Source organism: Saccopteryx leptura, chromosome 2 (assembly GCF_036850995.1).
Source record: "Saccopteryx leptura isolate mSacLep1 chromosome 2, mSacLep1_pri_phased_curated, whole genome shotgun sequence".
Classification (NCBI taxonomy): domain Eukaryota; kingdom Metazoa; phylum Chordata; class Mammalia; order Chiroptera; family Emballonuridae; genus Saccopteryx; species Saccopteryx leptura.
Genome location: NC_089504.1, coordinates 155389983 through 155415859, shown reverse-complemented (window position 1 = coordinate 155415859; position 25877 = coordinate 155389983). Strand labels below are relative to the sequence as shown.

Sequence of the window (25877 nt, the reverse complement as noted above, 5' to 3'; positions counted from 1 at the left end):
TGTGTTGAAATCTCCAGTATGACTGTTTTGTCTGCTTCTACTTTCAGATCAGTTAGTAGATGTCTTATATATTTTGGTGCTCCCTGGTTCAGTGCATATATATTAAGAAGTATTATGTCTTCTTGATACAATATCTCTTTATCATTACAAAATGTCCATCTTTGTCTTTGGTTACCTATTGTCTTTAAGTCAGCATTGTCAGGTATGAGTATGGCTACACCTGCTTTTTGTTGGATATTATTTGGTTGGAGAATCATTTTCCAACCTTTCGGTTTGAATCTACTTTTGTGCTTGCAGCTTAAATGTGTCTCTTAAACCAGCATATGGTGCAGATTTGCTTTTTGATCCAATCTGCTACTCTGTGCCTCTTTATTCCTGAGTTCAGTCTATTTACATTTAGGGTAATTATTGACACGAGGATTTCCTATAACCATGTTATGTTTTGTTTTCTGGTAGCTCTGTGTCTTGTCTTTTTGTTTGGTGGTATTCCATACTTCTTTCTCCTATTTCTTTTTTTTTTAAGCTGTGTATTTCAGTAGTGGCTTTTTTTGAGGTTGCTTACCTTTAGGTTATTAAGAGACAAATGTTCATATGTACAAAAGTCCTTTGTCTTATGAGTGCTTTTGCACTCTATTCTTCTTTGCTATTGCAGATCTTTATCCTCTCCCCTTTTATGTTATTGTCATCCCAGATTCTCCTTGTTTTTATTGTGACCTTGTTGGAGTTTTACTTGTTGTTTTGATTTGTTTTGTTCTTTGTGTCTGGTCGAATAACCCCCTTGAGTATTGCCTGTAGTGGGAGTTTCTAAGTTTAAAATTCCCTCAGCTTCTGTATGTCTATAAAATTTTTTATTTCTCCTTCATATTTGAAGGATAACTTTGATGGTTACAATATTCTTAGCTGGTAATTCCTCTCTTTCAATACTTTGAATGTTTGGGTCCACTCTCTTCTGGCTTGTAGAGTTTCTGCTGAGAAGTCTGATGATAATAGCATGGGCTTTCCTTTACATGTTATGTTGTTCTTTTCTCTAGCTGCCTTGAGGATTTTTCTATGTCACTGATTTTTGACAATTTTATTATGATGTGTCTTGGAATATGTCTGTTTCGGTTGCAGTAACTTGGCGTTCTGTTTTTTTCTTGGATTTGAGGCTCTAACTCTTTCCATAGGCTTGGGAAATTCTCATCAATATTCATTTGAATAGGCTCTCCATTCCCTTCTCCCTCTCTTCTTCCTCTGATATACCCATTATTCTTATATTATTCTTTCTGATGGAATCAGACAATTCCTGTAGAGCTCTCAGGTTTTTCAATTTGTGAGTCTCCTCTTCTCTCTGTAGCATCTCTACTTGCCTTTCTTCAATGTCAGTGATTTTTTTCCTCTATGTGGCTTATTCCATTAGCTAAACTTGCTACCTCAATTTTCAATTCATGTATTAAATTCTTCATCTCTGTTTTTAAAATTTCAATCTACTTGGTAAGGTATTCATTTTGTTCATTAATTTTTTTCTGAGCTCATTAAGTTGTCTGTTGATGTCTTCTTGCATCCCATTGAACATTTTCAGTACTTCATTTTTGAATTCTCTATAATTTAACTTCAAGGTTTCCATGTAATGGGATATTTTTCTGGAGATTTTTTCATTTTCTTTTTGAACTACGTCTCTGTCTTGTATAGCCATGGTATTTGATTTCTTCTTCCTTGATGACATTTGAGCATGGTAATGTTAAAAACCCTAACCAACACACCCCCCAAAAAAACCTTAAAAATAAATAATTAAAATAAAAAATATAATAAAAATTTTAAAAAATTATGAAAGGTAAATAACAATCAAAGGAAAAAGGATGGAAAGCAAACAGAAAAATCAAAAAAACAAAACACCCACAAAAATAAGAATGAAATATATAAACATTAAAGAAAATAAAATTCAAGAGAAAAAAGAATAAAAAGGGAAAATAAAGGCAAAGTTTTTGAGAGGTTTCTTCCAGTAGCTATCACTGTATTACAATATTTAGCTTTGTGAAGTTCCTAGGCTGTCCTCCCCTGAGATGTTGCTGTCATAATGATGTAGGCAGGACCAAAGTTATATTGTTGTGAGGGCTTTATGGCTTCAGCCTTATAGCTTCGGCTCTACAGCTTTAGCTCTCTGGCTTTAAAGCCCCAGCAATGGCAAATTCAGGCTTCCAGGTGCTCCTTCCTAACTCACAACAGACCTGGGGACTGGCCTACAATTTTTAAGGAAGTCTGAGTAGTAGTAAATTTTTAAAATGAAGTGCTCTAAAATTAAATGCAAGAATTACTATTACATTTCCAATCCAAGTTCTGAGGAATATCTATTTTAAAACATTTAATTTTGAAGTAAGCTAGCTCACTAGGAAAAATGATCCCAACATAGGAAATGGGACTGTAAGAGAAATCTGGGCATTATGATCATTTTAAACATATTCTTTGGTTTGGTCAGTCCAAATTGACACTTGCATTCTCATTTTTCAGGCTTAGAAATGGAGCCAAATTTCTCAAAAATGCTTCTAAAATATTAGCATTTTTTCATGTGGGTATTAAAAGATATATCAAATTTTTCATTTAAATTGTATAATTCTTTTACCACAAGCATACTTAATTGACTCATGACCCAAGTTTTTTTCATTTTATTTATTTGTCTATTCTGTGCTAAGGATAGTTATCATAGGTGATCATACTCAGAACTAAAAACAAGTACACCAAAAAAAAATTCTAAGTTTTTTGAAGAAGTGTCCAGTCACCACTACAAGAGGTTTTCTAATGCTGTTAATACTTGTGGGACTTTAAATAATTTAGGTTTTGAAGACGCAGTTTTCTCATCTGTAAAATGAGGGGACTAAACTGGATGATTATCACAATTTGTTGTAATTCTAATAGTGAACTATTATACAAGAAAAAGTTAGCTAAATAAAATAAATAGGCAATCAATAATAAGTAATCACTAGTAATCACTATGTGGTTAAAGAAATGGCCCACTGTGCAGGAATAAAATAAATCTTTTTCTAAGAGTGTTTCACATATACTTTGCTTATAGTCATATAAAGATTAATAAGGCATAATTCTTTCTTTGAAGGTATTATACTATCTAGTATTATAAACATGATTTCCATTTATAGAGTGATGAAATTATACATCACCTTCTTTAGACAAAGTCTTTTTGTTGTGCGATATGGAGTAAAGATTCGAGAGATGATATAGCATGTAGATTGAGTATGGAGTAATTCTGAACATCAAAGAAGAAAGTAATTTTAGGCAGAGGACTCAACATAAAGCATAGCAAAGAGGTGTAAAACCATGTGGTGGATGCAAACAACTACAAGAATATGGTATTAAGTGTGTATAAGTTGTAAGGCTGGGGAAAGCAGAACAAGAGGCCAAGGGGTTCATCAGGAGATTTATTAAGGAGTTTAGATTTTCTGTGCAGCACAACCATTGAAGGTTTTTACTTCAGGGAAATAGCATTTTTGTTTTTTAGAGTGATTCTTGGGACAAATGAAAAAGGTGTGACTGTGTGTATGTGTGTGCAGTGGTACACATAATGATAGGCATAATTACAGAGGCAAGGGGACAGGTAGACTATTATTAAGAGTACTGGTTAGTGGTATCAGGAAAGAGAGGACAAATTCAAGAAACATTTAGAAACTGTTAAACTGACAAGACTTCAAGACTAGTTGTTACATACAGCAAGGGAAAGGGGGAGTCATATGTAACTTCCTAGGTATCTCGGTTGAACAATTGGTGGATAGCCATATTCTTTGCTGAGAAAAGGGAGAGATAAATGATGGGGTTAGCTTTGCATGTACATCCTTACAGGGGATCCCAACAGACTGCTGTCTATTATAGTATATCACTTAGGTGAAATGACTAAATTAGAGATGTGGATTTAAGACTGATTGAAACCATGAGAAGAGATGGCAACTAAAACCAGGGAGAATCCACAGGGCATTACAAAGACCTTTGGACAGTAGCCCCATGAATTCAAATATTCAAATATTGACAAAGGAGTAGGAGTAGATGAAGACAATCCTTTTGTTAAGATAAACACCTTCTATAGCTATGTTAAAACATTTTTACGTTTTGATTAGAGATAATGGACTCTCTGAGCAAAGGCATATTTAGGTTGGTTGAGACCCTGGGCACAGAAAAAAATATTGGGCCCCTTATATTAGAAACAACTGTAAAGTTGGGATTTTGTAGGGCCCTTCAGATGTCGAGGCCCTGGGCACATACCTGGTGCACCCACCATTAAACCTGCCTCTGTCTCTGAGACAAAATAGGCATATCAGGAACTAAACACTTTTTGGTAGAAACTAAACTATATATGCATTACGATGAGCTCTGATCTACAAAATCACTGTCTAAAGAGACTCTGTGTATTGGTAGACATTTAATACTCTGTTTAATAAAATGCTTGCATATATTAATTTCACCTTGTGTCTGACTATTCACTATGGTGTATGCATGACAGCAAAGGAAGTTCTAATTTTCCAAACATTCCAATTTCTGAGCCAAAAATTCAAAACCCAATGTGCTTTTTAGGAATATCATTGCTTTCTGACAACAAAATGTTTGTAGATAGCAATGTATCTTAATATGAAACATCCATTCAGATTCAACTCTTTATTTTAGGGTAATTGATAAAGGTATACTTTTTAAAAGTCAAGTTTATACACCAGTTTTTAAGAGACAGAACATTAGGTCTGCACACTGTCTAGGGACATTTAAGTTGGAGAACAAGCTGCATTTACAGGCTCTATAATAAATTTAATTTTAAAATACCACAGAGATTATCAGAGTAATAAATTAACATTTATTATAATATATTTAAATATATAAGAAAATGTTTTCTAAAATTGAGGATAAAGAATTCTCACTATAAAACCAGATGTCTCAGGAATGAATTATACTATAACTAGAACAATACAATGATTCAAATATCCCTTCTTTATATCATAGTTTTATTTCAGGTGTTTCATGATATTTATATTTTTCAAAGAATTAAAACAAATCTACAGAAGTAAAGTTTTCTTGTTATAATAGAATTATATCTGATTTTTAAAAATTTATAACTCATTCATAATATAGGGGTTTTATGATAACAATTGCTTCAACCTTAGACAGTATGATAGATTGCCCAGGGAAACTGCACTCCTAAAACTTTTTTACTCTTCACATTTCCACATATAATTACAGTTATCAATCTTTAATAAATGAATAATGCCATGAACATTATTTTAACAAAAATAATGTCATAGGCATGGCAAGACACATCTTGGCTAACTATTTAAAAATCAAATTCTGTTGTCTGGACCTTAGCTCTAACACAAAAATTTGGGCTTTTATCTCTTATATGCCACCTTTTGTTTACTCGTGTTGAGTGATTGAACTTATATCTACCTGGTATTTAGTATCTTCCATTTATCTCTAAAAAACTTCCAGGCAAGGTCCCGGCCATGTGGATTCCGAGCTACATGGATTATCACATCAATTGCATCTTGATCCAGAACCACCTCGGAATTCAGAGACAGATTCAGCAGCCTTTAAAGATAGGATTGTGGGAAAATTTTTAGTCCAAAAATTTAAATATTTTCATAAAATTTAAAAATTACATGGTTAAGTTTATCATATTCTTCAAGAGAACTGTTCAGTGTAAGCTTTACTAATTCAAACTTATCAATAGAATAGTTTCAGTTCTGAGGACTGGCCAGGTAACTCAGTTGGTTGAAGCATTATCCCTATATAGCAGGATTGTGGATTCAATCCCCAGTCAGGGCACATACAGAAACTGAATGCATAAATAAGTGGAATAAAAATTAATGTTTCTTTCTTTCTCTTTCTCTCTCATTTCCTTCCTCTCTCTTTAAAAATCAATTAATAATTTTTTTAAAAAAAGAAGAAAACTCAAACTCATGGTATGTTGATTAATAAATTAATTAAATTGTGAAAAAAATCTTGTGGTTGGAGAAATCAAAATCTGTTTTGATGACTCAAACTTATATTTAAAATTCTTTGTAGTAAACACTTTTATATTGAAATATTGTCTTACATATATAAGTGACATCTTTAAAAATTAGTTAGAAACAAAGGTATATCTTTCAAGTCAACTAGCTTTAGTTATATTAATGCATCAGTTTTACTTAGTTCTAGGAATATAGACTTTTTAGTAACTAGCATATATTCAAAAAAATAGGCCCTGGCCGGGTGGCTCAGTGGTAGAGCGTTGGCCTGGCGTGCAGGGGTCCCGGGTTTGATTCCCGGCCAGGGCACACAGGGGAAGCGCCCATCTGCTTCTCCACCCCTCCCCCTCTCCTTCCTCTCTGTCTCTCTCTTCCCCTCCCGCAGCCAAGGCTCCATTGGAGCAAAGATGGCCCGGGCGCTGGGGATGCCTCCTTGGCCTCTGCCCCAGGCACTAGAGTGGCTCGGGTCGCAGCAGAGCGACGCCTCGGAGAAGCAGAGCATCGTCCCCTGGTGGGCGAGCCGGGTGGATCCCGGTCGGACACATGCGGGAGTCTGTCTGACTGTCTCTCCCTGTTTCTAGCTTCAGAAAAATACAAAAAAAATAAAAATAACTTCAGAACAGTTTGGTTAATTGAGAATACTTTCATTACACAAATAAATTTACTGTTTTATTGAATTTATTAGAGTGACATTGGTTCACAAAATCGTACAGGTTTCAAGTGTACAGCTCAACAAAACACCATCTGCATGTTGTTTTATGTACTCATACCCCAAAGTGTCTTTCCATCCCCATTTGTTCCCTTTGCCCACTTCTTTTTAATCCCCTTTCCCTCTGGCTATCACCCCCCTGCTTTCAGTGTCTATGTGATATATATATATAAAATATATATATATATATATTTTATATATATATATCACATATATATATTTGCTTAATCCCTTCACCTTTCTGCACTTAGCCCCCTAGTTCCCTCCTTCTGACAGCCATCTGTTAAGACAGTCAGAGAAAGATAAATACCATATGATCTGACATATATGTGGAATCTAATGGACAAAATAACTTAACAAACAAAATAGAAATAGAAGCATAGATACACGAATACATTTAATACATTAATTGACCCACCTATTTAATAAATTCCTGTCATCACTGCAAGTTAAGGCTTCCAACAGTATTTTCTTCTCCGAAACTGCTGTGGTGGAGTGGAATTTCATCCAGATGAATTCCCAGACATCCTCATCTAGCAGTGAGACTCCTGTGCAGTAGACGATGTCTCTGACATTTAGTGGTATTCTAAAGAAGCAAACCATGGTGGTTTTCTGTTAATTAAAAGTCTCATAGTATTCAAAATAAAGACAGATGCATTTTTAATAGAGTCAGTTTTTAAAAAGATAAGTTCACGAATTATATTTTATCTGAATGAGAATAATACTATACAATAATGATACTCAAAACTATTGGCAACTGAATGAATAAAATAACGTATCTTACTTAAAGGTAGCTTTGAATAAAATTTTTCTTTCTACTCTTCAAAGCATATTTAAACAAAAATTGGAACACAGTCTTAAGAAACCAATAAAAATAGAGTGTTTATATTTTCACCAACATTAATATATTTAGCAACCAAACATTTTGCTTCTAAATGAATAGACCCAAGAATGACAAGAAAGCACTGGTTGAAAACACTGACTAATATGTATTACACAAAAATATTTTCTCCAAAATTCTCTGGCAACTTTTAAAAAAATTTTTTCTCAAATAGCCTTCAAAATTTTGGAACCTAGGAGATTATTAATATGGATAATAAACAAATAAAATAAAAGTTTTAAATTTTGAGAAACTAAACATTACTTTTTTCTTATAGATAATTATAAAAAATACTATAAATTTTTACTTTGACTCCAAAATAAATGTTCCAGTGGGAACCTGTTAGTGGATTTAATCAATCTAAGTTATTTATAAATTATAAATTATCATGTGTACTTTGCCATAGCAATTATTTACTAAATATTGTTCTTTCAAGTTGCAATATATACCTCACATTTTAAAAACTCAGTGCCTCAGTTCTCTAAAATAATTCTTCAATATTTAAAAAAAAACTTACAAAGCATTTCTGCTTTGCACAATATTTGATAATCTATTATTAAAACTTCTCATTTATAATTTGAATGTAGCTAATAATAAGTGCTTTTTCTAGATAACAAGATCAAAAATCGGTTCTAAAGATTTAGACCTTGATAGTTAAAATACTGCTATGGTTAAAGAATTATAGGGAACAAAGAGAAAGTGTCTGTATGATGACTATCAGTAAGAAAATCTTCATCTTGTTCTGTTAGCAGCTAAGTAGGGCTACATTCAGGGTATTGAGGATTGTTTATCAGGATACTAGATGTGTAGAGTTGTTAGTTATGGCTCCCAGAAATGGCTAATATTGTATTATTCTGTCTCCTCCAGCAAGTATTTAAAGTGTTTACAGACAAGTTACTTTAACTTGTTGACTGAAGCCTTTTTTCTGTTTGTTTTATTTATTTTCTTTAAAAAAAATAATAAACATCAAAAGAAACCAGATATGAGCTTCACATTTTCTCCTGTTTTCCCTCTCAGCCCTGGACCCCCTTGAATGAAGTATCGATAAAGTCTTCCCAGTGGTTGGTGAAACCTTACTCTCCCTGTTTTGTATGTGACCTGCTTGCTATATAGCATGCCTGAAAGTACCAGAGAAAACACTGTCACCACATTTTGAAGAATGTGGTCAATTCTGGTAAACACAACATAAGATTACAAAAATGCTCCATGTTTACTAACTGCAATAAGTAAGCTAAAATATCTAGGCTTAGTCTACATCAAGAGGATGAGCTTTTTCTCCCAAAAACCACAGGCTACAGAGTACAATACTATATTATTTTTATGACTTTGGCCAAGAGATCACTATAAATATCAATATTCGCAAGAAATAATAATAAAATGTCTGTTGTAATCATCAATTCATCAATCATTGCAAATTTTCTTAATGTTAGATCTAACAGTAAATTTACTTCTTAATAGAAATTCATCAAGCTAGTAATATACCAAAGAGAGTATAGGAACAGAGCCCACTAAATTAGATTGGTTACTGTCTATGAAACCAGTCCCTCATATCAATGGTTTCAAGTAGTAAAGGCATACAGGAATATTAAAAAGGCAAAAAGAAAAATCAAATATTAAATTATGTGTCTTAGAAATGACTTGAATGCCATATACTATAGTTATTCAAAAGGTACTATTTGCTGCTGCTGAACTGTATAAGATGCATATACAAATGAATAGATGGACTGACCAGTCCAAAGCCCTGGACACTGGTTACAGGGGCACCAGAGGTAGAAAATAACACTTCTGTGCAATACTGTGGTTCAGGTTACACATCTTGTTTTATTTAGTATATTTAATGATGGAACTTTGATTTCAGAGTGGTATTTTGCCAGGTGGAGAACCAGAATGATCTGTACATGAAAGTCATTCTTATTTACATCAACTTTGAAATGGCTAACAACAATGAAAATAAGATATATTGATTATTAGTAGTAATTATATTCAGATAATTGTCACTGAATTCTGATTTTGGTTGTTCAAAAAAAACCAATCTGATAAAAAGTAAAAGCAAAAAAAAATCTTAAATAAAAAAATAGTATACCCTCACTTTTTGCAGATGATATGATACTATACATCGAAAACCCCAAAGAATCCACAAAAAGACTACTAGAAACAATAAGCCAATACAGTAAGGTCGCAGGATACAAAATTAACATACAGAAGTCAATAGCCTTTCTATATGCCAACAATGAAACAACTGAGAAGGAACTCAAAAGAATAATCCCCTTCACGATTGCAACAAAAAAAATAAAATACTTAGGAATAAACATAACAAAGAATGTAAAGGACTTATATAATGAAAACTATAAACCATTGTTAAGGGAAATCGAAAAAGATATAATGAGATGGAAGAATATACCTTGTTCTTGGCTAGGAAGAATAAATATAATCAAGATGGCTATATTACCCAAAGCAATATACAAATTTAATGCAATTCCCATCAAACTTCCAATGACATTTTTTAAAGAAATAGAGCAAAAAATCATCAGTTTTATATGGAACTATAAAAAAACCCGAATAGCCAAAGCAATCCTAAAGACAAAGAATGAAGCTGGGGGCATTTCAATACCTGACTTCAAACTCTATTATAGGGCCACGACAATCAAAACAGCATGGTATTGGCAGAAAAATAGACACTCAGACCAATGGAACAGAATAGAAAGTCCAGAAATAAAACCACATATATATAGTCAAATAATTTTTGATAAAGGGGCCAACAACACACAATGGAGAAAAGAAAGCCTCTTCAATAAATGGTGCTGGGAAAACTGGAAAGCCACATGCAAAAGAATGAAACTGGACTACAGTCTCTCCCCCTGTACAAAAATTAACTCAAAATGGATCAAAGATCTAAACATAAGACCTGAAACAATTAAGTACATAGAAGAAGACATAGGTACTCAACTCAGGGACCTGGGTTTTAAAGAGCATTTTATGAATTTGACTCCAATGGCAAGAGAAGTGAAGGCAAAAATTAATGAATGGGACTACATCAGACTAAGAAGTTTTTGCTCAGCAAGAGAAACTGATAACAAAATAAACAGAAAGCCAACTAAATGGGAAATGATTTTTTCAAACAACAGCTCAGATAAGGGCCTAATATCCAAAATATACAACGAACTCATAAAACTCAACAACAAACAAACAAACAATCCAATAAAAAAATGGGAAGAGGATATGAATAGACACTTCTCCCAGGAAGAAATACAAATGGCCAACAGATATATGAAAAGATGCTCATCTTCTTTAGCTATTAGAGAAATGCAAATCAAAACGGCAATGAGATACCACCTCACACCTGTTCGATTAGCTGTTATTAGCAAGTCAGGTAATAGCAAATGTTGGAGAGGCTGTGGAGAAAAAGGAACCCTCATACACTGTTGGTGGGAATGTCAAGTAGTACAACCATTATGGAAGAAAGTATGGTGGTTCCTCAAAAACTGAAAATAGAACTACCTTATGACCCAGCAATCCCTCTACTGGGTATATATCCCAAAAACTCAGAAACATTGATAAGTAAAGACACATGCAGCCCCATGTTTACTGCAGCATTGTTCACAGTGGCCAAGACATGGAAACAACCAAAAAGCCCATCAATAGATGACTGGATAAAGAAGATGTGGCACATATACACTATGGAATACTACTCAGCCATAAGAAATGATGACATCGGAACATTTACAGCAAAATGGTGGGATCTTGATAACATGATACGAAGCGAAATAAGTAAATCAGAAAAAACCAGGAACTGTATTATTCCATACGTAGGTGGGACATAATAGTGAAACTAAGAGACATTGATAAGAGTGTGGTGGTTACGGGGGGGAGGGGGGAATGGGAGAGGGAGAGGGGGTGGGGAGGGGCACAAAGAAAACAAGATGGAAGGTGACAGAGGACAATCTGACTTTGGGTGGTGGGTATGCAACATAATTGAATGACAAGATAACCTGGACTTGTTATCTTTGAATATATGTATCCTGATTTATTGATGTCACCCCATTAAAAAAATAAAATTATTATAAATAAATAAAAAAATAGTATACCCTTTACAAGAGTACTATTACCAACTCCTGGTCAGACCCAATGAGCTGCGGGTAACATCAATGCATCCAACTTGTAATTCTTTTAATGCTGAACTGGCCACAGATGTTACCTTTAACCTATTTATTTATTTATTTATTTATTTAATTCACAGCTTAATAGGTCATCTTTGAGACATATTCAGTGTTGGTAAGACTGTTTTCCCAACAATAAATATTATTCTATTCATGGAAGTGACTTTTGTTAAAATGCAGCCTCCAGATGACTGAAAGGGTATAGACCAGCTGTGTATTTAGGAAGCTGTTACATGGCAAGCTGGCTATACAGACAGCAAGGAAAAGAAATATTGAAATGGTACCCAGCAATAAAGTGCTAGAAGAAATGAAAGACAGAATACCCTGAAAGTCTCTCACAAAAGTTGTCCTAGACAAAGGAGGCCTTTGAAAGCAAAGCTGCCCAGAATAGGAGCAGATTCTGTATCTGAAGCTGCAGCCAGAAACTGAGAAAGAGACCACATAATTTGGATGTGATCTGCAAGAAATTGCAAGTCAAGTTTCAGGCTTGTCAGCAGCTGTCCTCTGTGCAGAGCAGATGTGTCAAATTTGATTACCATGGAAATGGGACACACATATGTTTACATATATAATCTAAAACCTATTGATAGCCTATTGAAAAACAGACCTCAATTCAGCTTACAAACCCCCTCTCAGGAAAGAAGTGGCTCTATTAGCAGGGGTTTGGAGATTCTCATTGCTTAAGGCTCAAAGAGCTTCTAAGAAGAGCAAGGACAGAGCTGATTAGTCAGAGAATACTGCTCTGGTTTACCCAGCATCTCTTCCCATCCCATCAACTCATATTTTTGACCCACCCACCAGATAGAGAATCACTATGTAGGTCACAAGATCATTTGTACTCATCACTGAAAACAAAAAAAGATTTCTGAGCACTGCATTTGCCAAGGTTCCTTGGTTCCTAATGATTTCCACTGTTAATGAAATCATGCTTTGTTGCTAAATTTGTAAAGATGTTCTAATAATATTTTAGCAAAATAATTGCTCTGGGGACAGTTTAAGATCTCAATGTATAAACCAAAGTCATTAGAAACAAATGAAAAACCTCATTTGTTTGTAAACCATGAGCTGATAAACCCACAGAACCCATAGTTATGAACGGTAGAAATGAGTCTTATGAGATTCTCGATGTCAGGATTACAGGGAGAGATGGTTCTTTCTCATAAACATGGGAATTGTTTATGAAAATGTGAATATCCTCACAGTCATTTATATTTAATTGCTGTCTCAGAAGTAAATCTTTTAATGGAATTTTATCATCTGGGAAGGAAAGATGTGCTTGTTTTCTTCTAGGTACAATATACATTGTATACACAAGCAGGAGTCTCTTCTGTCTTCATATGAGATGAATGCGGTAATACTTACCCAAAAGAAAGTAGCTTTATTTTTTTCTAGTGTACTAACATTGCAGAAATTATTAGCTAATTAGTGTAACTTCTACTATATTTTAAATTCTATTCTCTACTTAAATAAGATCATGACAGATTGCATTTCAATGAACAAGGTTTGGGTTTTTTTTAATTTAATTAATTGTGTTTACATAGATTCTAAGGTTGCATCAAATGCATCCCCCCTCCTTCTCACTCTCCTCAACATCTCCCTTGCCCCCCTCCCAACAGCGCCCTCCTCCCTTCCTTTCAGGTTTATCCCATCCTATCATCCCCTTTCCCTCTGTCCTATTTTCCTCTGTTCCCTTTGATCCCTCCTCTGTCTCATTCCATTCCTCAGTTCTCATTGTTCCTTGGGTTCCTCAAATGAGTGAGGTCATATGATATTTTTTTATTTTTTTATTTTTTGTATTTTTTGTATTTTTCTGAAGCTGGAAACGGGGAGAGACAGTCAGACAGACTCCCGCGTGCACCCAACCGGGATCCACCTGGCACGCCCACCAGAGGGTGACGCTCTGCCCACCAGGGGGCAATGCTCTGCCCCTCCCAGGCATCACTCTGTTGCAACCAGAGCCACTTTAGCGCCTGGGGCAGAGGCCAAGGAGCCATCCCCAGCGCCCAGGCCATCTTTGCTCCAATGGAGCCTCATCTGCAGGAGGGGAAGAGAGAGACAGAGAGGAAGGAAAGGGGGAAGGGTGGAGAAGCAGATGGGCACGTCTCCTGTTTGCCCTGGCCGGGAATCGAACCCAGTACTTCTGCACACCAGGCTGACGCTCTACCACTGAGCCAACTGGCCAGGGCTTATATGATATTTTTTTAAATGGAACTATATCAAACTAAAAAGCTTTTGTACAGCTATAGACAATATGAACAGAATCAAAAGACAAACCACACAATGGGAGAGCATATTCGACAATATGTCTGATAAGGGGTTAATAACCAAAATTTATAAAGAACTTGTAAAACTCAACACCAAGAAGACAAATAATCCAATAAAAAATAGGCAAAAGAAATGAATAGACACTTCTCCAAAGAGGACATACAGATGGCCAATAGACAGATGAAAAAATGTTCAACATCACTAATCATTAGAGAAATGCAAATTGAAACCACAATGAGATACCACCTCATACCAGTCAGAATGGCACTCATTAACAAAACAACACACGATAGGTGCTGGTGAGGATGTGGAGAAAGGGGAACCCTCCTGCACTGTTGGGAATGCAGACTGGTGCAGCCACTGTAAATGAACAACTTTTAAAGCTTAAAATTCAGTGTATCACTGTAAATTAATTTATGTTTGTATTTTGGTGATATGTTTAACCTATTTTACCTTGACAAAAGCAAATGTTTAAAAACTAAATGTTTAGGTAGAACTTAAAAAAAAAAGTAGATAGAAAAATAAAGGCATGCAGCTCTTAGGGAAAATTTTTACCGAGTTAAATAATGATGATAAAATAAAACTGGTATTTTAGTTATTAAATAAAAGTTGGGAAGTAGATTCATAAATTAAAATAAATAACAAAAATTTTTCTATGATTGTTCTTGTTACTTCATTGTTTCTTAACATTAAAAAATCAAAATTTATCTAAAATAATAAGGAGCTATTTTAAGTTAAAATAAAAATAGTAATTAAGAATTATGTATTAATATTTAATAATATGGTAAATATATTAGTTAACATAATAAAATATATTATTAGGGACAGTATAATACATAGACAATAAAATTCTGTTATGTTTTAAAAGACATAATATGTATGTTAGGAAATAAGACAGAAGATAAGAGAATATCAACATCATTTGCCTCTGGTATTATAGATAACTATTCCTTATTTTAACTCATATATTTCAAATTTAATAATTTAATAACTTTTATAATCACTTTGGAAATAAGATAAGTAAATGTATAACCCCATTTATAAAGGTAAGATTATGTTACTATTAAAATAAAGTATATTCCAATGTATAAAAATGTTACTGAATAAGATGTAGAAATAATTCTGATTAAACAGTTAAAGTATCTCCTATAAGAAACTATTATTTGTCAAAGAAAAATCACACTATTTTAAAATACAAACTTTGACCAATAACTGCCTGTACTACTGGACAAGACAAGGTCATTGCTTTGGGCTTCATTGTTCATCCTAATTGGACAGAGCTAAAGTACATGAGTTCAAACGTCCCTCCCTGCTCTGTTAATACAAGATTCTTTTCATTAGTAATTGCATTAACATTGAAGTGTGGTTTTAATTATTTTCAAAGACAATGAGAAAAATTTCTCAAATCACTAGTCTCTAAAAGCACCTCTTTCTTTCAGGGGCACTATACATACCATTGATATAGAGTGTGGCCTACCATTTAATTAATTTTAATTAATTTGCAATTAATTCATTTGAAAGATCATTTGCCTAATCTAACTAGAAATTAAAAGACAGCTTTGGTTGAGGCTTCCTCACTGACACTGCAAATCTTGTTCCACTTTAAAATTACAAATATTCTTACTTTTTCCAGAGCCAACAATCATGACTTTAAAATATCAAACTAAAAAAATTACCTGCATTTACAAAGGTTGACTCTGTTAAATTGTCCCCTACCCATATCTCTCATTCTATTCCCATTCCTTAGTCCCTTGGCTGCTGCTAAGAAAGCTGTCTTGAATAAAACAAAAAGTTATATATTCAGAAGGAATGTGTGACTTTTGCACCTGTCAATTTCCTTATCTGGAAAATGGGGATATTAATTCCTAAAAGTCATTATAATGATTAAATGAGATAGTGTTTATCCAGTCTTGGCACAGTGCTTGGTTCACATCAAGGGCTCAATATAAGCTTTATCGAAGTGCTGTGCACAGCCAAGTACAAGGGACATAGAAAATTGTCTCTATAAGCGGTAGTAACATTCATCCACCTTATGATTATGATTACGATTATGATTATGATTACAATTATGATTAAGATGAAGTGACAAATAGTCTTATCTTTCCTAAGTGAGTACTGGACCAAAAAAAAAAGCAGAAATAAAATTCTTAAACAACCTCACTAAAAGTGAATGAGTAATGATAGAAATCAGGACTGACAATACATCTCAAGTTGAAGGCATTATAATAAAATACTCTTTTATATCCCACCAAACTTTTCTGGTATACTTGTAAATCAGATCTGCCACTGAATCAATATAAAATCCAGGAAATCAGGAAAAATATTGCTCCTAAATATCTTTACAAGGCACCTAGCAAAGGGAGAAGAGACCTCCATGGGAACATGGGAAATGTGTAGTGATTGTCTAGCAGAAAGAACAGTAGGCAGTGATGCTGCAAGCCAAGCACTGATATGCAGCAGCCAGGGCTTCCCTGTCTTCAGAGAGCCCTCTGATCATAGAGCTTATAGGAGTTGCTCATTCCATCAAACCTAAACCTAACAAAAAGGAATACTAAAACCTCCGATTGAAGGAAAAGGCAGTACAAAACCGGTCTGCGTGTCACTTTGGTGCTCAAAAAGTAGAGTTGGAGAAACCTGGTAAAGAATAGACCAACTATATTTAAAATTACTATTCTGAAATGATATAATTACCTCTTTATGTTTTAGTTATGCATATTTTTAAAGAGGCATATGCAAAAAATAAAAAGAGATATATGCTGCTCTCTCTGTATGAAAGGAAAAAGTTCTGGAAAGAGGGGAGTCATTCTAACTCTTACTATCCTAAATGGATCAAAGATTATATTTTAAAATAACTGTACTACTTTAAAATGGCTTTTATAATTAAAATAAATGTACTTTAAATGAGATATTCACTTTACTGAAGTTAAAATTATATGAAATCACACTTTAAACTTGTTAAGTCCATGTATAAAGTAGCTATTATTTCTGTTGGATGGGAAGGGAGAGAGAGATGGTGATGGCTAAATATCTGAGCTATCAAGGTATACTATAAAATATAATTATTAAAACACAAAAAGATAGGGAAACAAATAATAAAAAAGTCCACATCAGACTACATCAAAAAGAAGAGGACTGACCCTGGCCTGTAGGTTCACTGGTAGAGCATTGGCCAGCATGTTGATGTCCCAGGTTCGATTCCTGGTCAGGGCACACAGGAGAAGCAACCATATGCTTCTCCACCCCTCCCTCTCTTGTTTCTCTTTCTCTCTCTCTTTTTCTCTCTGTCTCTTCCCTTTCTGCAGCCATGGCTTAGTTGGAGCAAGTTGGTCTTGGCACTGAGACTGGTTCCATGGCCCCTGCCTCAGGTGCTAAGAAGAGCTTGGTTGCTAAGCAATGGAGCAATGCCCTAGATGGAAAGAGCATTGCCCACTAGTAGGCTTGCCAGTTGGATTCTGGTTTGGGCACATTTGGGAGTCTGTCTCTCTACCTCCCCTGCTCTCACTAAATAAAAGAAGGAGGAGGAGGAGGAGGAGGAGGAGGAGGAGGAGGAGGAGGAGGAAGAGGAGGAGAAGGAGAAGAAGAAGGAGGAGAAATAGGAGGAGGAGGAGGAGGAGAAGGAGAAGAAGGAGGAGGAGGAGGAGGAGGAGAAGGAGGAGGAGGAGGAGAAGAAGAAGAGGAAGAAGAAATAATGAGAGGAATAAAAGAAGTAGATATCAAAGAAAAGGAAGAAACACAGAAAGAACATAAGTAAGGAATGTACAGAGAAGTCAAAAAAATTCAGTGATAATGACAAGGCATGACAAAAACTTGAAAATTGGTAAAGAGGGAAAAAGCAAACAATAAGAGGAGAATTTGTGACTCGACTTATCTAAAATTTTGGGGGCCTGGATTTTAAAAACTTATTCTACTAAAAAGCTTAGAACACTGTAATTTAACATTTTACAACACAGAACTCTTATGATATCCAGAATCAATTATACCTCCAAAAGCTATAAAAAGTCAAACTGCTTTATGACAAAAGTAAATAATTAAGATATCTATGATGGCTCACTCTAAAACAGTGAACATCAGGGTACTAGTATAAATAGCTCTAAAAGCATAACGTAATTTAAAATTAAAGAAGTATACAGTTGTAATAGAAGTTGTGAACTAGCTGATAAATTGCCCTAGTTATAAACAGCTTTGTTAAAAATGGAATAAATTGTTTCCTGATCATTGCATGACTATTACCCATGACTCAATGAATCTGTTCTATCCTGATTCATGTATATTTAATCTTCTTCACTCAGCTCTGGGGAGAGAACCATAAATCTTCTGAGATATTGAAGTCTAACATGGTGTATGTATGTCTGTGTATCTGAATCACAATGATTAGGATTCAGTACTATAAGTTAACTATTAAAATAAAAGAGAATGGGAATGACACATCAATTACAATAGCATATCTATAAGCACTGTTTTAACTTTAATTCATAACCCAGGCCTGAGTGTTCACAAAATCTCCACTATATGACATTGGTTTCCACCTCAAAGACATAACTCTGGCTGTCCAGAGTAATTTATAGCAACAGTCATTGTCATTTGTATTTCTCATATAAAAGCTTTAAATTACATAGATTTAACCCCAGCCAGTGGCACAGTAAAGAGCCTGAAGCACTGAGATTGCTGGCTCAATCCCAAGGGTACCAGCTTGATCCTGAGACTGCAGGTTCAAGCCCATGTCAAGGCCATGTATGAGAATCAATGAATAGCACAATTAAGTGGAACTATGAGTTGATGCTTCTCTCTCTCTCTCTCTCTCTCTCCATTCTTCACTCTCAAATCAATGAATATGTAAGTAAATAAATAATAAATTACATAGATTTATTGCAGCCATCCAAATGCTAAATCTAATCAATGTGAAGTCCTATGCAAAAGTGATTTACCTTCATTTCTAATGCACTATCAAGATTACTGAGGTTTCTATCTCAAATAAAAATAATAATGAAAGAAAAACAGGAAAAATCTCAAATAAACTATATAACTTGACACTTAAAGGAATTAGAAAAAGAACAACAAAACTCAAAGTAAATAGATAAAAGGAAATAAAAAAGATCAGAGCAGATAAAAAACAAAATAGAGTAGAAAAAAAAAACAATACAAAAGATCAATGAAACCAAGAGCTGGTTCTTTGAAAAGATAAGCAAGATCAACAAACCTTTACCCCAGACTTATCAAAAAGTAAAAGAGAACCCAAATAAATAAAATCAGAAGTAAAGGAACAGTAACAACTGATTTACAGAAACACAAAGGATTGTAAGAAAATATTACAAAGAACTATATGACAACAAATTGGACAAACTGGATAAACTGGATTAATTCCTAGAAACACAAAATCTTCCAAAATTGAATAAGAAATACTCAGATATTCTGAATAAATCAATTACAACTAATGAAATTGAAGTAGTAATCAAAAACTTTCTAACAAGCAAAAGTCCTGAACCAGATGGCTTCACAGGTGAATTTTACCAAACATTCAAAGAAGAGATAATACAGATCCTTCTCAAACTATTCCAAAAAATTCAAGAAGAAGAAGACTGCCAAGCTCATTTTATGAGTCCAGCATTATTAGCCTAATTCCAAAACCAGATTAGCATACTACAAGGAAAGTAACTCTGTGATGAACATAGATGCTAAAATATTAGCAAACTGGATCCAGTAATACATTAAAAAGATCATATACCATGATAAAGTAGGCTTTATTCCAGGGATGCAAGTTTGGTACAATATCCACAAATCAATAAACATGATACACGACATAAACAAAAGGAAGGATGAAAACCACATGATCATATTAATACTTGCAGAAAAGTGTTTACTAAAACCCAGCACCCATTTATGATAAAAAACTCTAAGCAAAGTGAGTTTAATGAGCACATACCTCAACATAATAAAGGCCATAGATGACAAACCCACAGTCAATATCATATTCAATGGGCAAAAATCAAAACTGTTTCCTTTAAGATCAGAAAAAAGACAGGTATGTCTGCATTCACCACTCTGATTCAACATAGTTTTGGAAGTCTTAGCCACAGCAATCAGGTAAGAAGAAGAAATAAAAGGGATCCAAATTTATAGGAAAAAGTAAAACTCATTATTTGCAGATAACAAAATAATGTATATAGAGAGCCCTCAAGAGTCCACCAAAAAATTACTAGAACTGAAAAAATGAATTCAGTGAAGTAACAGACTACAAAATAAATCTCCAAAAATCAGATGCATATTTTTACACTGATAATGAGCTATCAGAAAGGGAAACTAAGAAAATTACCCCATTCAAAATTTTTTTCAAAAAGAATAAAATACCTAGGAATAAACTTAACCAAAGATATAAAAGACCTGTGCTTTTACAATTGTAAGACAATAAAGAAAAGAACTGGAGAAGATATAAATAAGTGGCAGCATATACCATGTCCATGGATAGAAAAAATTAACATAATTAAAATGTCGATACTACCCAAAGTAATCTATAGATACAGTGCAATTCCTATCAATATATCAATGGTGATTTCACAGAACTACAAAAAATATTCCAAAAATTTATATGGAACCACAAAAGACCTCTAATAGCCACAGTAATCTTGAGAAAGAAAAACAAAATTAGAGGAATCATGCTACCTAATAAAGTATACTACAAAACCAAAGTATTCAAAAGAGTATGGTACTGGCATAAAAACAGATATACAGCTCAATGGAACAGAATAGATAGCCCAGAAATCAATCAATGCCTTTATAGTCAATTAATATTTGACAAAGGAGGCAAGAACATACAATGGGATAAAGATAGTCTATTCAATAAATGGTGTTAGGAAAATTTAATAGATACATGTAAAAAAAATTAAATTAAATCACCAACTTTTTGCCTTACCAGTGGTGGTGCAAAAGCATTGACCTGGAACACTGAGGTCACAAGTTCCAATCCTTGGGCTTTCCAGGTCAAGGCACATATAGGAGGCAACTACTATGAGTAAATGCTTCCTGCTTCTTCCTCCTCTTCTTTACTCTTCCTCTCCTTATCTCTCTCTCTCTCTCTCTCTCTCTCTCTCTCGTCTTTCCAAAAATCAATAATTTTTTTAAAATCACCAACTTACACCATTCACAAAAACAAACTCAAAATGAATTAAAGGCTTAAATGGCAGACTAGAAACCATAAAAACCCTAGAAGAAAATATAACCAGTAAAATCTCAAACATTTTTCATAGCAATGTTTTTTTTTGATATGCCTCCTTGGGCAAGAGAAACAAAAGAAAAAATAAACTGAAAAGTTTTTGCACAGCAAAGGAAACCATCAACAAAATGAAAACCCAATGAATGGAAGAACATATAAGTCAATGATACATCTGATCTAGGATTAATAACCAAAATTTATAAAGAACTTACAACACTCATCAACAAAAAAGAAACAATCCAATTAAAAATGGGCAAAGAAACTGAACAGACACTTCTCCAAAGAGGACATACAGGTGGCCAACAGACATATGAAAAGATGATCAATGTCACTAATCATCAGAGAAATGCAAATTAAAACCACAATGAGATATCACCTCACATCTATTAGAATGGCTATCATTAATAAATCAACAAACAAGAAGTATTGTCAAGAATGAAGAGAGCCTGACCAGGCGGTGGTGGAGTGGATAGAACATTGGAATGGGATGCGGAGGACCCAGGTTCAAGACCCCAAGGTCACCAGCTTGAGCGTGGGCTTATCTGGTTTGAACAAAGTTCACCAGCTTGGACCCAAGGCCACTGGCTTGAGCAAGGGGTTACTCAGTCTGCTGTAGCCCCATGGTCAAGGCACATATGAGAAAGCAATCAATGAACTAAGGTTTTGCAACAAAAAACTAATGATTGATGCTTCTCATCTTTCTCCATTCCTGTCTGTCTGTCCCTATCTATCCCTCTCTCTGACTCTCTCTCTGTCTCTGAAAAAAAAAAAAGAATAAAGAGAAAAGGGAACCCTTAGGCACTGTTGGTAGGAATACAGATTGTTTTAGCCACTGTCGAAAGCAATATGGAGTTTCTTCAAAAAACTTAAAATGGAACTGCCTTTGACCTATAAATTCCACTTCTGGTAATATATCTGAAGAAACCTGATACACTGATTCAAAAGAATATATGCATGCCTATGTTCACTTTACTATTATTTACAATAGGTGAGGTTTGGAAGCAGCCCTAGGGCCCATCAGTGGATGAGTACATAAAAAAATCTGTGGTATGTTTACACACTGGAATGTTACTTGGCCATAAAAAAGAAGGTAATCTTACCTTTTGCAATGGCACAGATGGGCCTGGAGAGTATTATGCTAAGTAAAATAATCCAGAAAGAGAAAGACAAATACAATATGATTTCACTTGCATATACAATCTAATAAACAAAATAAGCAAAATATAAATAGGCTCATAGATATAGAACACAGACTGACAGCTGTTAGATTGGAGAGGTGTTGGAGAGTTGGGTGAAAAAGGTAAAGGAATTAAGCAAAAAAACACAAAAACTCAAACACAGTCTGGTGATTATGAGAGGGAAGAAGGGTGGGGGAATTAACAGGCAGTAAAGGTGGAATAATGATGAAGAAATGAAACTTGACTCAGAGTGGTGAACACACAATACAATATATATACAACAGGTGTATTATAGAACTGTACACCTAAAAATGATATAATTTTATTTTATTTATTTACTTACTTAATTTTGAAAGAGAGGCAGGGAGAGAGGACAGAAACATTGAGCTGCTCCTGTATGTGCCCTGACCAGGCAATTGAACTGGCAACCTCCACGCTCTAGGTTGATGCATCAACCAACCAAACTATCTGGCTAGGGCTATACCAATATAATTTTATTAACCAATGTCACTCCATAAGTTCCATAAAAATTAATATATATATATATATTTCATAGATTAACAAAGCTGATTCTCCAGCCTGCAAAGAATGAACTATAACAATTTAATTTTTTACCCTTTAGGTACATATATGTGTTTGTATGTAAGTATAATTGTGCTTGTGCGTTAATCATGATGCAATTCTGCAGGTTTCCATAGTTTTACTTGATAGGTTTACTACACAACAAAATACTGTGCTTTTTACAAAGAGACACAGTCTTATTCATATCAAATCCTAGATGTTTCTATGGCTTCACTGAAACATACTTTGACACCCACCCTCCTCATGGAAAAAAGCAATGAAACATCATATATATATTTCAGGGGAAAAAGACAGATATAATTAAATTTGAGAATTAAAATAGTTTTGAAAAATCTAGTCCTTCTATATAAGGGAAAAGAAAAAAAATTTTTTTTTTTTACAAAGACAGAGAGAAAGTCAGAGAGAGGGACAGACAGACAGGAACAGAAAGAGATGAGAAGCATCAATCATTAGTTTTTCGTTGCAACACCTTAGTTGTTCATTGATTGCTTTCTCATAAGTGCCTTGACCATGGGCCTTCAGCAGACTGAGTAACCCCTTGCTCAAACCAGTGACCTTGGGTCCAAGCTGGTGAGCTTTGCTCAAACCTGATGAGCCCACACTCAAGCTGGCAACCTCGGGGTCTCGAACCTGGGTCCTCCGCATCCCAGTCTGACGTTCTACCCACTGCACCACTGCCTGGTTAGGCAAGGAAAAAGAAAATTTTGAAAAATAAACCAATCTCAGTTTTGGTTAAAAAAGGAATGGCAAAACTTGATGAAAAGTTACCAAAAAAAACTTTAAAGAGCATATTTTGCATTGGGAGATGATATAACTGAGAAAAACAAATATGATTATTGCCAAGAAATTACAAGTCATCGGTCCTTTCCAATTTCAGATATTTTAAGATACATCTATAGAGAGGTGTAGGCAAAAGTAGGTTTACAGTTATGAGTATACAAGTTTTTATTCTTGTATTATTATTTGTTAATTATGTATTATTTTCCATATGAACAACTGTATTATAAATATCATAAAACAGTATTTGATACAGCATATATTTTTTCAACATTATCACAATGGTAACTAATTGCAATCACACTATCATTAAAAGAAAAACTAACATTTTCACTTTTGTTTTGAAATAGAAATTATATATAAGGAAATCAGTCCTCAGTTTTAATCACAGGGGGAAAAACAACAAAAAAGAAATGTTGATGTTGCTGAACAGATCTCAGTGTTAATAGCAATGCTTACATTATTTTGGAAAAAAATGTGGAGGAAATTTCTTCTTTATAGTGGTTGGTAGTAGTTGCAATAAACCTTATACTTCATTAACCTGAATCCATCAGTATAATCTACTATCTGTAAGTAAAAAATGTCTTGGAAGCTGTGAATATTTTTGTTAGTGCTTCAGCTGTGGCTTAGTGAATACTAATGATTACTATTGTAAGTTTAATCAGCATTGAATTCCTCCCTGTGTTGCCCAGGTAAACCTATATTCACTTACACTGTGATAAACAGGCAGTCAAAATAGGGCTATTCTATATATAAACAAAAGGCATAATTTTTGATAGATGACACTAATGTTCAGTAGTGTTATGCTTGAAATTGGTATAATATTAGGCAAATAATACTAGCATAGTAGGAAAATAACTATTGGCAGAAATGGGAGAAATGTCAATTATACTGAAAAGGAGAATATTTTAAATTAAATCAAGACACCTTCAAAAGCACACTTGAGAAAATACTACTGCCTATTTGCCTTTACATATGGCTAGTAATATAATTTTAAAAAAATAATGTCAGGAAAAAGCCAAAAGTGTTGGGAAAAAGAAAACATATAGTTATTTCTGCATTTTAAATTAGAATGTAAAATCATTAACGTATTTACATTACAAACTAAATGTGACTATAAAAAATGAATAAAGGCTTTCTTTTCTCCATTGTGTGTTGTTGGCCCATTTATCAAAAATTATTTGACCATATACATGTGGTTTTACTTCTGGGCTTTCTATTTTGTTCCATTGGTTTGAGAGTCTATTTTTCTGTCAATACCATGCTGTTTTGATTATCGTGGCTCTATAATATAGTTTGAAGTCAGGTATTGTAATGCTCCCAGCTTTGCTCTTTTTCCTTAGGATTGTTCTGGCTATTTGGGGATTTTTATAGTTCCATATAAACCTGATGATTTTTTGTTCCATTTCTTTAAAAAATGACATTGGAATTTTGATGGCAATTGCATTAAATTTGCATATTGCTTTGGGTAATATAGTCATTTTGACCATATTTATTCTTCCTATCCAAGAACAAGGAATATTTTTCCATTTCATTATATCATTTTTTATTTCCCTTAACAATGCTTTGTAGTTTTCATTATATAGGTCCTTTATATTCTTTGTTATGTTTATTCCTAGGTATTTTATTTTTTTTGTTGCAACCATGAAGGGGATTTTTTTGAGCTTGTTTTCTGATGTTTCATTGTTGGCATATAGAAAGGCAATAGACTTTTGTATATTAATTTTGTATCCTGAGACCTCACTGTATTGGTTTATTGTTTCTAGTAGTCTTTTTGTAGAGTCTTTGTGGTTTTTGATGTACAGGATCATATCATCTGCAAGAAGTGAAACCTTTACTTCTTCTTTCCCAATATGAATGCCTTTTATTTCTTTCTCTTGTATGACTGCTCTGGCTAGAACTTCCAGCACTACGTTGAATAAGAGGGGAGAGAGTGGACAACCTTGTCTTGTTCCTGATTTTAGGGGAAAAGTCCTTAGTTTTATGCCACTTAATATGATGTTAGCTGATGGTTTATCATAGATGGCCTTTATTATGTTGAGATATTTTCCTTCTATACCCATTTTGTTAAGTGTTTTAAACATAAAATGATGTTGTACTTTATCGAATGCCTTTTCTGCATCTATTGATAAGATCATAGGGTTTTTGTT

General features: G+C 34.1%; 1 protein-coding gene across 1 annotated transcript in view; it reads right to left on the bottom strand.

The window, feature by feature from the left end:
• TRHDE (thyrotropin releasing hormone degrading enzyme) overlaps positions 1-25877 on the bottom strand; it is a 458543-nt gene that overhangs the window by 15661 nt on the left and 417005 nt on the right. The window contains exons 16-17 of the mRNA XM_066365808.1: positions 7100-7267; positions 5413-5553 (exon numbers count right to left, since the gene is read on the bottom strand). Coding sequence (XP_066221905.1) covers positions 5413-5553; positions 7100-7267 — 309 coding nt within the window. The remainder of the gene's footprint in view (positions 1-5412; positions 5554-7099; positions 7268-25877) is intronic.